This window comes from Canis lupus, chromosome 30 (assembly GCF_011100685.1).
Source record: "Canis lupus familiaris isolate Mischka breed German Shepherd chromosome 30, alternate assembly UU_Cfam_GSD_1.0, whole genome shotgun sequence".
NCBI lineage: Eukaryota > Metazoa > Chordata > Mammalia > Carnivora > Canidae > Canis > Canis lupus.
The window spans coordinates 29,152,864-29,167,167 of record NC_049251.1 but is presented as its reverse complement, the minus strand read 5'-3'; the positions used below and the strand labels follow the sequence as shown (position 1 = coordinate 29,167,167).

General features: G+C 36.3%; 1 protein-coding gene across 37 annotated transcripts in view; it reads left to right on the top strand.

Moving 5' to 3' along the window:
- The window catches only part of CSNK1G1 (casein kinase 1 gamma 1), a 170,033-nt gene that overhangs the window by 76,647 nt on the left and 79,082 nt on the right, over positions 1 to 14,304 (top strand). For 35 of the 37 annotated variants that reach the window (XR_005381769.1, XR_005381770.1, XM_038580664.1 and 32 more), the window contains one exon: positions 10,321 to 10,361. Coding sequence is in view for 33 of the 37 variants with exons in the window: in XM_038580664.1 (XP_038436592.1) it covers positions 10,321 to 10,361 (41 nt within the window). In the remaining 4 variants the exon portion in view is untranslated. Of the gene's footprint in view, positions 1 to 3,401; positions 3,534 to 10,320; positions 10,362 to 14,304 lie in introns of those variants that run through there. The other 2 variants (XM_038580687.1, XM_038580694.1) reach the window with 2 other exon arrangements.

The following is a 14,304-nucleotide window of genomic DNA, read 5'->3' as shown; positions in this document are numbered from 1 at the left end:
TCCAAATCTGTTAAGGATTCATAATGAAATATTTATTAATAAAATATAATACCTGGGATTTGCTTCAAAATTATTTTTTGAAATTGGGTGAGGTTACATGGGTAATCATTATATAACTTTAAAATTTTACAGAATACAAAAAAAATACTTAAATATTTTTCTGCATATCATGCTTTCTGAGGTGATTCAGATTTTTTTCTTACCACTTTGATGTGGACAGTTTTGCACATTTGCTTAATAAAGCATAGGCCTCTGTAAGTACTTCACAGGCTACCTTCTTGAAACAGAGTACGTGGTTCTTTCTTTGACCCCATTTATAAATGATACTCCCACACCTTCTTTTACTCTACTGAGCGTCATTCCAAACTGAGCCACTAGAAACCCCGCATTTTTCTTACAGATTGATCATAATATTGTGTTTAATAGTTTAGGAGGGATCCCTGGGTGGCGCAGCGGTTTGGCGCCTGCCTTTGGCCCAGGGCGCGATCCTGGAGACCCGGGATCGAGTCCCACATCGGGCTCCCGGTGCATGGAGCCTGCTTCTCCCTCTGCCTGTGTCTCTGCCTCTCTCTCTCTCTGTAACTATCATGAATAAAAAAAAAAAAAAAAATAGTTTAGGAAAGTCAATAAAGCTAAGCCTATCACTGACTCAAATTGAGATTTTTGAAACTACTTTTCAGAAGGTTTTTATTTGGAATAATTTTTTCACATGTATCTATATGTTTTATTTAAATTCTAGTTAACATGCAGTGTGATATTAGTTATAGGTGTACAGTGTGGTGATTAACACTTCCATTCAATACCTGGTGCTCATCACAGCAGGTGCACTCCTTAATCTCCATCACCTTTTTCACCCATTCCCTCTGCTCCTCCCCTGGTAACCATCAGTTCTCTGTAATTAATTAAGAGTCTGTTTATTGATTTCTCTTCTCTCTCTCTTTTCCCTTTGCTTCTTTATTTTGTTTCTTAAATTCCACATATGAGTGAAATCATATGGCATTTGTCTCTTTCTGACTTATTTCACTTAGTGTAATAATACTCTCTAGTTCCATCCATGTCATTACAAATGGCAAGAGTTCATTCTTTTTTATGGCCGAGTAATATTCCATTATATATATCTATATACCACATTTTTCTCTGTTCATCACTCAGTCCACACTTGGGCTCTTTACATAATTTGACTATTGTTGATAATGCTGCTATAAACATGAGGGTACATGTATCTCTTTGAATTAGTATTTTTGTATTCTTTGGTTAAATACCTGGTAATGTGATTGCTGGATTGTAGGGTAGTTCTATTTTTAACTTTTTGAGAAACCTTCATACTGTTTTCCAGGGTGTCTGCACCAGCTTGCATTCCCACCAATAGTGCATGAGGGTTCCCCTTTCTCCATTCTTGCAACACCTGTTGTTTCCTGTGTTGTTGATTTTAGCCATTCTGACAGGTGTGGAGTGATATCTCATTGTAGTTTTGATTTGTATTTCCCTGATGATGAGTGATGTGGAGCATCGTTTCATGTATCTGTTGGCCATATGGATGACTCCTTTGGAGAAATGTCTGTTCATTTTTTCTGCCCATTTTTCACTGAATTATTCATTTTTTGGATGTTGAGATTGATAATTTCCTTTTTTGTTGTTTTATTATTTTTTTAAATAATTTCCTTATAGATTTTGGAAATCTATAAGGAAACCCTTTATCAGATATGCCACTTGGATATCTTCTCCCATTCCATAAACTGCCTTATACTTTTATTGATTGTTTCCTTCACTGTGCAGAAGCATTTTACTTTGATGAAGCCCTAATAGTTTATTTTTGCTTTTGTTTCCCTTGCCTCTAGAGACATATCTAGAAAGAAGTTGCTATGGCTGAAGTCAAAGAGGTTACTGCCTGTAGCCTGTATTCTCCTCTAGGATTTTTATGATTTCAAGTCTCACATTTAGGCCTTTCATCCATTTTGAGTCCTTTTTTGTGTATGGTGTATGAAAGTGGTCCAGTTTCGTTCTTTTGCATGTTGGTGTCCAATTTTCCCAACACCATTCGTTAAAGAGACTGTGTTTTTGGCATTCGATATTCTTTCTGGCTTTGTCAAAGATTAAACTGACCACATAGTTATGATTTCATTTCTGGAGTCTCTGTTTCTTTGATCTGTGTGTCTCTTTTTGTGTTAGTACTTTACTGTTTTGATTACTACAGCTTTGTGATATAATTTGAAGTCAAATTGTGATGTCTCCAGCTTTGCTTTTCTTTTTCAAGGTTGCTTTGGCTATTCGGGGTCTTTTGTGGTTCCATACAAATTTTAGGATTGTTTGTTCCAGCTCCGTGAAAAATGCTATTGGTATTTTGATAGGGATCGTATTAAAGGTGTAGATTGCTTTGAGTAGTATAGACATTTTAATGCTATTTGTATGGGATGTTTTCCTTTTTCTTTGTGTCATCTTCAGTTTCTTTCATCTGTGTCTTATGGTTTTCAGAGTACAAGTCTTTCACCTCTTTGGTTAGGTTTATTCATAAGTATTTTGTTTTTGGTTGAATTCATGACCCTGAGATTAAGAGTCCCATGGTCAAAAAAAAAAAAAAAAAAAAAAAGTCCCATGGTCCACCAATTGAGCCAGCCAGGTACCCCTGGAAGGTTTTTATTTTTTATTTTTTTCACTATGACCTACACTAAAAAATAAATTATATTGTGATCCAATACATACATAGTTTAATATGTATGTATATCTGCAGCAAACATTTCATGAAATAATACCCTTGCTAAGTGTGTATTTATTTTTTATTTTAGGCTATATTTCTTTAAAGGACATGTTGGTCAGGATCCTCTGTATTTATTTGTTTCACATTCCATGAATAGATCATGTCCTGCAGTTGAGAAAACATTTTAATATGGTCTAAAATAGTCATGTTTAATATAAATAAATACAAATGTTTTTGCATATTAATAGTAAGTGCTCTATACTGTTCTAAGTGTTAAGCAAGATGTAATAGGTTTTTTTTTATAATATACTAATGATTTGATAAGTAATCCCTTCAAAAAACTTAACACCAGGAGAAATTATTCTTGCTAACCATTTGGGAAATATTTCTGCACATTATACTAATATACTAGTAGAATTAAGGTAGTAAAAATTAAAAGGATTTGTGGCTTTTTTCTTTAAAGTTGTAGTGATGTTTTGTTATCTCCTTACCCCTAATCATACTGCCTGCTTAAAAAGATGTTCTCTGGGTAGTGAAGGCATTAGGCCAGCCTGTCCTCTTGGCCCTAAATAGACACGGTAACCTATCTGAGTTATGTAAAAGTGGTTTCTTGTTTTAAAACAAAATACCTCAAGTTCATTTGGCTGGATTATTTTCTTTTTACAGTTCTAGGTAGTAATTTATAAATGTACTACTTTCACTTTAGGGCAAGAAAATGTGACAGCTGGAGATCTAACTAAACTGGGAACCTGAGGCTGTATGTTCCTTTATCAGTGTGACTCTGAGAACTGAGACCTGCTGGTTCTTTGAAATAATGCTGTGTCTGATGAAGCTTACGGTAAATGTTGTCTCTGTAGGTGACTTACTGAAATAGGAAGTTTTGATGCAGTGGGTTTTATGGGCGGCATCACATCCAGGACTGCTGCTTCAAAAGGGCTGAGTTTAGATGTAAAGCTCCAGAAACTACTATGTAATGCAGTTTCATTTCCATTAACAATAAAAGAACTCATAGCCAGGAAGTCAGCGTGGGAAGCATTGTGGATTTTGTGCAACAGATACTAAAAGCTTTGAGTGCTTGGGATTGTGCATCTGATCGATGGTATTTCGCTGTCCATTAAACTGCCTGCCTTTCTCAGTTATTTATATGTTTTAAATATATATACTTAATAAATACATTTCAGTTGAAGCAGTCGTTCATTTTAAATGGGCAGGATTTTAACCCTCTATTTTTGTAATTCTTCCAGAGCAAAATTTTTGAGTAAGTATATCACAAGAGGATAGTGGCTGAGTTATTGTCTAGCCTTCCACATGGCTGCATTTTGTGTTGGCCTGTTCAGTCTTAATAATGCCCTCTGGCAGAGGAATTCATTTGAGTGATGCATAGCTTAAGAGAATTATCCAGTCACCTCCATTGCCTCTTAGGAATAAGGATAATTGCTTTGTAAGAGGGTGACATGTGTTCAGTTCTTTTGGTGCCCCCAGAGAAAGTAAGCAAACATAAGCCAGCATTTTGTGATGTATCATCCATCACATTTGGTGTTAACATAGGCTGTCTCATTCATTATGTTTCTGCAATTATATTTTTTATATAGGTATGAAAATTGAAGCTGAGAGATGTTTCATAATTATCTATTACTTTTAGGTTTAATGGAACCTTGAAAGGAGGCATCATCATGGTAGAGTAGAAGAGTGCCTCCTCTCTTGGCTCTTTCTGTTCTCCACTAATGGAGCCATTATTTTTGACCCTCCTCTTTTCAGTATCCCTCATGTTTACATATAATCCAAAGGTTATTAGTTTTTTCTTTGAAATGCCTTGATTATAAATTGTATTTTTTAAGTTGTTTTCTGCCAGGAAACATTGGCTCATACCCTGCAATAATAAAAGAATTAGATAAAAATTAGGTTTATCTAGCACCTTGCAGTTTACAAATTCTAAGTCATGTAATGCTCATAACCACATAGTTTGTGGTAGATGTCATTCTTTAAATGTTCTGCTATCAAAGCTTCCCCTTTCATCTTTCTGGGTATTCTTCTCTATTTTATACTTTGGGGCCAGATTAATATTAATATTCCACCATCATGCTTTTTCTTTTAGCACAAGACCTTTGTTGGTTCACAGCAGGCTGAATAAGGAAGTCAGAACTCCTGTATTTGCATTTAGGATTATCCATATCTGATTGTAAACTAGGCTTCTTTTTTTACTACCCTAGAACTTTCTCAGAACCTTCTGTATGTTACATCAATTTGGTTCACTGCAGCCAGCATCTGTTACCTATTACAAATCAGGTATTATGTTTGTTGCTGGGGATAAAAAGATGAGTTGAAAATTCTTTTTGACCTTTTAAGTCATAAAACCACAAGGAACCAAAAAAAGTGGGAGAGAAGAGGAGAACAGGTGAAAAATGTTAACAGAATTTTGGAAGCTGGAAAGCAGATGGTTAAATGGTAACTGACTTAGCAGTCCAGAGAAAGCTGATGATTGAAAGGATAAGCCAGTTTGTAACATAAAATATGCCAGTTGAGCTCAAGAATTGGAGACACTGGAAACTCAGAAAGTGAGGATGCAAAGGAGTAAAAACAGAGAGTTTAGTGGTAAGTCTATATATGAAGCAGTTGGATGGCTAAATCACCTCCCTCCCTGGTATCACCTGACTCACAGGAGATGGAAGGTTCACCCTGTAGAAAGTGAAGTGCATTGTGAAAACTGGGCCACCTAGCAGAACACAGGGAAAATGAGAAAAAGCTTCCCGACTGATTGCTGAGACTCCCTAGACTCTGCAAGAAGCATATATCCATAAGTGCCTGGGATTTCTTTAAACTCTTGCATTTTTTTTCTTCAAACGAAATCTGTGCAGTTTCTATAATAAGTTTGTTTTACTATAAAAAAAGATTTTTCCCAAATCTTCAAAGAAAAATGAGGATCTAGGAAAAGCATGTCTTATTTGTGTAGCTTATGCCCTGACACATCTCCATGTATGCGTGGTTGTGCATACCTCAGAGTAAGAACCTGGCATTTGAGGTTATTCACATTCTGTCCCTACTGGATCTTTCTGGCTTTACTCCTCACCATTTCTCTCTGTATACTTTGTGCTTCATTCATATTGGTCCACCTGCAGTAAATCAGATTCTGTGCATTTTCTATCCTGTTTCCACCTCACTATTCAAGTTAGTATTTTTTTATACACTAGGAAATATCCTTTATTGTCTCCTCTTGTTTGTCCTTCAAGGCTCCCCTCGAGTGCCGACTTGACTTGTTCATATTCCTCTTTTAATTCATCACAGTATGTGATTAATAATTTAAAAATTAAAAAAATAATTTAAAAATTGAGCTGCCTGTGCAAGGCCCTGTGTGAGGAGCTAGAATACAGTCTCTTCTGGGGTGAAAACTAAGTGTTGCTCATCTTAGATGTCTGATAATCTGCATAAGATGGATATTAAATGTTCAAACAATTTCTGCTGCCTCTGGTCTCTTATTTTTCTTCTTTTTAAAAAAGATTTTTTATTTATTTTAGAGAGCATGGAGGGGAAGGACAGAGGGAGAGTCTTTTTTATTTTTTTTTAAAGATTTTATTTATTTATTCATGATAGACACACAGAGAGAGGCAAAGACACAGGCAGAGGGAGAAGCAGGCTCCATGCAGGGAGCCTGACATGGGACTCGAGCCCGGGTCTCCAGGATCATGCCCTGGGCTGAAGGCAGGCGCTGAACCACTGAGCCACCCAGGGATGCCCAGAGGGAGAGTCTTAAGCAGACTGCACTGAGCACAGCACCCGATGTGGAGCTCGATCTCAAAACCCTGAGATCATGACCTGAAGCCAACACAAGAGTTGGAGGCTTAACCGACTGCACCACCCATGGGCCCCTGGTCTCTTATTTTTCTGACTCATTGTTTATGCTTCCTCACAAATTGTTATTTAGAATCACAGATCTGATCATGTCACCATGCTACTTTAAAACCTTTTGTTTTAAACTTTAAGATGGCATTGAGGACTTTTCTTAAAAGTCCTGAGCCTTGCTTTTCTAGTCTCTTTTGCTACCCTAACCATTCTTTGCCTATTTCTACCCTTTCCTGATCCTCATGATAGAATTTATAGTCCATCTATTCCCAGACCACCTATCATTCTTAGACTGTACCATCTACTTTGTCACTTTTTTGTTTGTTCATACAGTTTCTTTGCCTTGGGATGCCTTTTCCCCTTCATCTATTAAAATCCTACTCATTTTTTTTTTTTTTAATCCTACTCATTTTTAAAGATTCTGGGCAGAGGTGGGTGGTTGGGAAGTAATTAGGGGGAAGAAAGAAAGAAAATAATTTCTTCCCTGAGAGCTCCTGATTTGCCTTCTCTGTTTTCTTTTTTTTTTTTTTTAAGATTTTATTTATTTATTCATGAGAGACACAGAGAGCGAGAGAGAGAGTGAGAGAGAGAGAGAGGCAGAGACACAGGCAGAGGGAGAAGCAGGCTCCACGCAGGAAGCCCGACGTGGGACTCGATCCCAGATCTCCAGGATCACACCCTGGGCTGAAGGTGGCACTAAACCGCTGAGCCACCCAGGCTGCCCTCCTCTGTTTTTTTGCTCACAGATCAGAATCTAGGTTTAGTACTCCGTTATACTTACACAAGCACCTTTCTTCACTTAAATATTGTATCAGTTGAATTGAAGATCTGTTACATTAAGCATGTACTTCAAAGGTTGGTTAAGTTAATTTTTTGACAGTAAAGGCATGTTATACTTTAAATGAGTAAGGGGTGAATTCTGGTACCTCTACCCGCCGTAGGAATTCTTACTGCTGAAAAACTGGCTGGGTAGGGTGGTGGTGTCCAATTCTGAAAGACTCCCAAACGTGTTTACAATTTTATTTTATTTTATTATTATTATTTTTTTAATGATAGTCACAGAGAGAGAGAGAGAGGCAGAGACACAGGCAGAGGAAGAAGCAGGCTCCATGCACCAGAAGCCCGATGTGGGATTCGATCCCGGGTCTCCAGGATCGCGCCCTGGGCCAAAGGCAGGCGCCAAACCGCTGCGCCACCCAGGGATCCCCGTTTACAATTTTAAACTTGACCATTTTCCTTTAAGAGATACTAAGTTCTTAGGGTTAGCTTTGTGCCAAAATTGGTTTGGGGTCACAATAACAGTGCTTATACTGTGCCAGGAAGGACTGTCCTGAAAAATCTTTATGCGGTATTATATCTGATATGGGGATAAGTCTGTGGCCAAGTTGGAGTTTTTTTAAACAGGAGAAAATCAAATTTAACTTTATACATGCAAGGGAATTCACACAGGTATGAGATGCCCTGCCTCTATTGGGTTTTAATCTGCTTCTACTGGCTGTTTCTACTTCAACTATCCTCTCCCCGTTATTAGTATCCTTTTCACAATCTCATCAAATAGATTTTTTTAAATGTTTTTAGTGGGGCGCCTGGGTGGCTCTCAGTTGGTTAAGTGTCTGCCTTCGGCCCAGGTCATGATTACAGGGTCCACTGATTGAGCCCCATGTTGGACTCCCTGCTCTGCGGAGAGTTGCTGCTTTCTCTGCCCTTCCTCTTCCCCTTACCCCTCCCCCTGCTCGAGCTCTCTGGTGTGTGTATACTCTCTATCAAATAAATAAAATCTATTAAAAAATGTTTTTGGTGAGAGGATTAATCAGGAACACCAATTTTTAGGCGCTTAATGCAATTAATATATAGAGAAAAAAATACCTATTTTCTACTTTTGCTTCTTTATAAAAGAAGTTGTTCATCTTATAATGGTTTCTTAAGTATTTCTCTGGCAATCTGTGAGTCCTCTTTACTGTTATTTGCAGACAAAAGTTATTCCTAAAGTAGTGTACTCTTTGACACATAAAGGTGCTTGGCAACCTGATAGCGGTATTAAAAATATAATGGTATGATTTGCAAAGGGCCATCTGTTGTCTAGATCCTGGTTAAAATAGGAATATAGGGCAGCCCGAGTGGCTCAGCGGTTTAGCGCCGCCTTCAGCCCAGGGCCTGATCCTGGAGACCCCCTATCGAGTCCTGCGTCGGGCTCCCTGCATGGAGCCTGCTTCTCCCACTGCCTGTGTCTCTGCCGCCCTTCTCTCTCTCTCTCTCTCTCTCTCTCTTTCTCTCTCTGTCTCTCTCATTAATTAATAAATAAAATCTTTAAAAATTAATTAATTTAATTAAGGGAATCCCTGGGTGGCTCAGTGGTTTAGTGCCTGCCTTTGGCCCACGGCGTGATCCTGGAGTCCCGGGATCGAGTCCCACGTCGGGCTTCCTACATGGATCCTGTTTCTCCCTCTGCCTGTGTCTCTGCCTCTCTCTCTCTCCCTCTGTGTGTCTTTTATGAATAAATAAATAAAAATCTTTAAAAAATTAATTAATTAAAATAGGAACATAAATTGCAAGCAGCATACTGTTCATTTATAAAAGCAAACTATAGTATATAAAAATCAGGAAATACTAAGACAGTCATTTTAACGCCTTAATGTACATCTTTCTATATCCTTTTCCATGTACATATATAGGCAGCTATGTACATGTATGTGTATGTATAAATATAACATTTACTTCTATGTATTACTTAAAAAGTAATTATATGTGCCAATAACTTCATCAGTCAAGGTTTTGGGTGTCTTTGAGATGTGCAGAACAGAGTCTTAAGCCCCATAGGACATTGAGAGAACCATTAGATAAAATTCCTATCCTCAAGATATTTATAGTCTAGCTGATTAAGATAGGACAAATATATAAGAAGAAGAAACGTGAAGTCCAGTGCAGTGACTAAACAACCACTCAGGAGGAATTAAAATTAGCTTTCAAGAATCAGTAGAGATGGACAGGTTAGGGAAGATAAGTACCTGGTTTGGAGTGTGGGTTTACCAAGTGGTTAAATGCTGCTTTCATCCTCATCTTCACTCTAGGTACTTACTTTAGATGTCTAGGAGAATATTGATTCCATTTATACAGGTAGAGAAGTTGAGAGGAAAAAATCATTACTATTGCAGAAAGAACTTTTAAGACATCTAAGTATTCAGGCAGAGAGCTGTTTCCTGCTCATAGTTAAAGAGCTAGAGTTCTGGTGAAGAATCACAACAGCTTTGAGAATCATCTACTTACAGACATTAGACGAGTTTTCCAGAAGGAGGGTACGACAGTAATTGGGTTTATTTCACACTGTCCTTTTTGCCAAGTCAACACTAAATACCATGACAAGTAATATATAATCTCCATTTGTTAGTGAGTTTAAAAGTGAGGGTTTGGAAAAAAAAAAAAAAAAGTGAGGGTTTGTGTCTGTTGTGCCAAAGTTAAAATTTGTGTATTTGATATTCTGGGACTTCTTGGTTTGCTTCATGGTTTAATAGTTGGGAAATAATAACAAAATGTGTGAGAGAGAAAAGAGGTTTGTTTTCTTTTTTTTAAGTTCTCATGTCTAACTTAAATTTCCAAATTCTCAAGTGATTTCTATTCTTGTCTTACTGGGTCTAATTATCTCTGTTTAGCTTTTCACTTATAAATCATGTTTCATATATGTGAATAGCTTTGGGAATGTGACCTTTCTCATGACCCTGTAAGCTAAGATTTTGCTTTGCATTTCCCAAAATAAATGTCACTAAAACATATACATTCTGCTTTTCCCCTAGGTAAAAATCTCTACACCAATGAATATGTAGCTATCAAACTGGTGAGTAGAATTTATATTTGTGGTAATTATGTTTTGGTACTCTCATCCCTCACATATCTTTTTACAGGAAATAGTTGTAAGGATTCACAGGAATACTAATGTTTTTTTCCTTTGCATATGATCCCACAGTCACTTTCCCTCAACTATATATATATATAGTGTTACAGTGACTCATCACTGCTATATAGTCTAAAGCTATATAGTCAGTCAGATGATGTTAATTATAGTTTCAGCAACAATGAGTCAAAAAATAGTTATTAAAAAATTAAAAATAGTTACTAAAAATAGCTGGAAGAAAAACAATTGTTGGGAGACTAGTAATTTCTGTGAAGTTTGTACCTTTCAGAGTGCTATTTTTTGAAAGATAAAGCTGTTGGAAATTTTATCATTTTCTTTTGCTTAACTGTGACTAATCCAGTTTTTAAATGTAAGGTATGTATTAATATACTTTTAGTAGAGAACCAAATCTGATCCATCAAATCATTGCCTTAAAAAGTTGTCAAATATGAAAAACACATCTTGTGGTCAAATTTGAAACAAAAAATTGACTTTTGTCAGTACTAATCTTATGAATAACTAACATGGTCTTTAAAGATAGCATCCTATCAAGATATATATTATTTTTAAGGAAGAGTAATTTTAGAAGAAAATTCTTTATCTTATATTTAAGGTCAATACAAAATCATTTCTAGTCATATGAAATATGTCATATGACTCGTTTCTATGAAACTGTGTAAATGTTTGTCTTTCTAGTAAGTTTCCCAGGATTTAAAGCAGTTTGGGGCTTTATTAGTTGGAAGACAGAGGAGTTAATGATTGAAGGAAGTATCTTGTGATAATTGTCATAATGCTGTTCTTTTCTAACGAATTGCACTTACCACATCCACACCTGTTCTGGGTGTGGATTGAGTTTGTCAGTTTGTGAAAAAGTCAGAGTTGTCTTATGAAGACAACTGTCAGACAGTTATCAGATTGGTTTCTCTACAAAGACATGGATAGGAAGCAGGGCTGAGAGCAGGTAGCTGCTAGGGAACTTAGTGTTTTCTTTTGTTTGTTAACTTGGAACTCTTGTTGGAGAAATGGGAACAGGAGGACAGGTAATGCATGTAACAATGCAAGCCAAATATTTTCTAAGATTGAATATCAAAGGATTAACCATATTCTTTATAGGAATTTGGTTCCGTAAAAGTGTTCCCTAGTTTATCTGCTTGTTTACTTTTTCTGTTTTACTACTTTGGTAAGTTGGACTAGTAACAGGAAGAAGTAGCTCCTGAAACTCTTTAAAATACTGTCTCAACACTGTATATTGGTCTTTGTCCTTTTATTTATCAAGACTTCTCTTGAGGTTTTTTGTTAGGGGCAGTTTTTTCTACCTAGATTTCTTCTTCCAAGTTCATACTAGTTAACTAGATAAGCTTACTATATATTGTTGACATGATGGATCACTGCGTTTCACTTACAGTTTGTTAAACTATATTCTACTTTGTATGGCCAAGAGTGAAAGCTAAAAATAGACCTCATGTCATCTAGTATGGTGTATCTCAGGAGCTCATTTCTTTTTCAAATAAATCTTAAATAAAGGCTTTTTATAGGATAACAATCTTGTCTACGGGCTGCCTCTTTTGCTGTTGGTCTGTGTTCTCCATGGGAGATAGGAGGGCAGTAATTGAGCTCTTTTTGTTGTAACAGCAAAATTTGCCTTAAGCATTATAGTCCTACAAGGTAGCCGTCTGCTGTCGGTTTAGGATTTCAGGCAGACATGTGTGTTCCAGAATAACCGTGATTCTGGCAAATAGCCAGCCCTCTGTGGAAATGTAATCAGCATCTGGCACAGAAATACAAGGAAGGCCTGCTGGTACTTTTTTCCTTCTACTTTGGATCTTCATTGTGGGCTCTTGTTTCTTAGATTTTTAGGAACCTTTTTAAAAAATCATATACAACATAAAATAGTATAATGAACCCTTCCTTTACCCCATCACTGAGATTTCTCAGGCTCTTTTTAAAATAAGTTCGTAACAATTGTTAGAAAAAAAATCTCTCCATGTTGCTAATTTTGCTGCCTTCCACAAGATGTAGACTCAGTGTTCATAATGTCCTTTGTTCATAGTGCTTCCAGAAGAGCACCTTGAAGCTGTAATTGTGTGAGCAGACTTTAACTATATGTTAAAGGAATTGGCCTAAAGGATATAAATCCTATCATTTGTGATAAAAAGCTCCTCGTGTCTGAATACATTTGACATGTATGTTCACTTTCAACCTTGTAACTCTAAAGAGTTTTTACTTTTTTTTAATCTGCTAGCTTAGTTACCCAACATCAGATTTTAGTATTTTCTATTAAGATATTCACTGTGAAGTTTTAGAGTATTATATTTGAAGAAGGATCTGTGACTTTTTCCTTCATTGCTCCTTGGGGCTTGTCAGAATCCAAAGACTTTTCTCCAGAAAAACCTCCAGAAAGATCAACTTCTGCTTCCATATTAACTTGTTATCCTGTTTCTGTTTGGTTCCTTGTGACTTATTAGGGATTTTTCTGAAGGACAAATTCCATAATTGGCTGCTTTAACAGTACTATAGTGGAAGATCTAAAACCAAATGGAGACTCTCAAGAGTGATCTTTCTCTATTGAGGACATAAATGAATAAAGAAGTGACTTTACAGTGTAATTAGTCTTATGTACTTTTTCTTTTGATTACAAGAATCTTGAGAAGCTTGAAGTTCAACTGTGCTGATTTTATAATCAAAGAAAAATATGAATTCTTTCATAGAACTCAGTAGAGATATGAACTATTTCAGCCTGCCTGAATTGATTTAGATAAAAGCTTCCTAGAAGCAAAGGGATAGACTAGATAACTTCAAGGAAACTTCTGATTTATGGATTCTAGATCTTAAGAAAAATGTCAGAAAACAAGTAAGTTCAGGAAGAGCCTTCAAAGATGATCAAAGAACTAAAAAATAGGACCAGTGAGGAAAGTTTAAAGGAATTGAAATTACATTGTCTGAATAAAGGAATTGAATAGTCTAAGAAATAGACTTAGTCTATTTCTAATAGTCTAATAGTCTTAAGTCTTTGCCTAATAGTCTAAGAAATGATTGAATAGTTTTGTTATTTGAAGATAGTTGTTCTAGTGTTCAGAGTTTATTGAAGAGCTATTTTATTTTGTCGAGGACAAAGGAGAAATAGGTTTAGTTTCAGTCATGGAGATTTAAACTACATATAAAGACCTTTGAAATCATGAAATGTGTTTAACATTAGCATGAATTATCAAGGGAAACTGGGGGATCTCCTTCTTCTGAGCCTATCTTTTAAAAGGGCCAAGTGACCATTCGCTGGAGAAAAGACTGTTTTCCACAAATGTTGTTAGGAAAACCGGATATCCATGTGCATTAAAGTTGAACGCTTATGTTATGTTACACATAAAAATTTAACTCAAAGTGGATCAAAGACCTAAATATAAGAGCCAAAACTATAAATCTCTTAGAAGAAAACTTAGGGGAAAAGCTTCACGAGATTGGATTTGGCAGTGATTTTTTAGATATGACACAAAAAGCATAACCAAGAAAAGAGATTAATTGAACTTTATAAAAATAAAAAACTGTGTATCAAAGGACTCTGAATACAGTGAAAATACAAACCATGGAATGGGAGAGAAAATTTAAAAACATATATCTGATAAAGAATTGTATCTAGAATTTTCCATTTTAACCCATTTATAAGTGTACAGCTCTGTGGCATTAAATACATTCACATTGTTGTGCAATCATTGCCATCATCCTTCTCCAGAACTTTTTCATCTTCCTCAGCTGAAATTCTATCCCCATTAAACACTGACTTTCCATTTCCTCCCTCATAGCCCCTGGCAACCACCATTTAACTTACTGTCTCTGTGAACCTGACTACTCTAGATCCCTCAAATAAGTGAATCATGCAGTATTTGACCTTTTG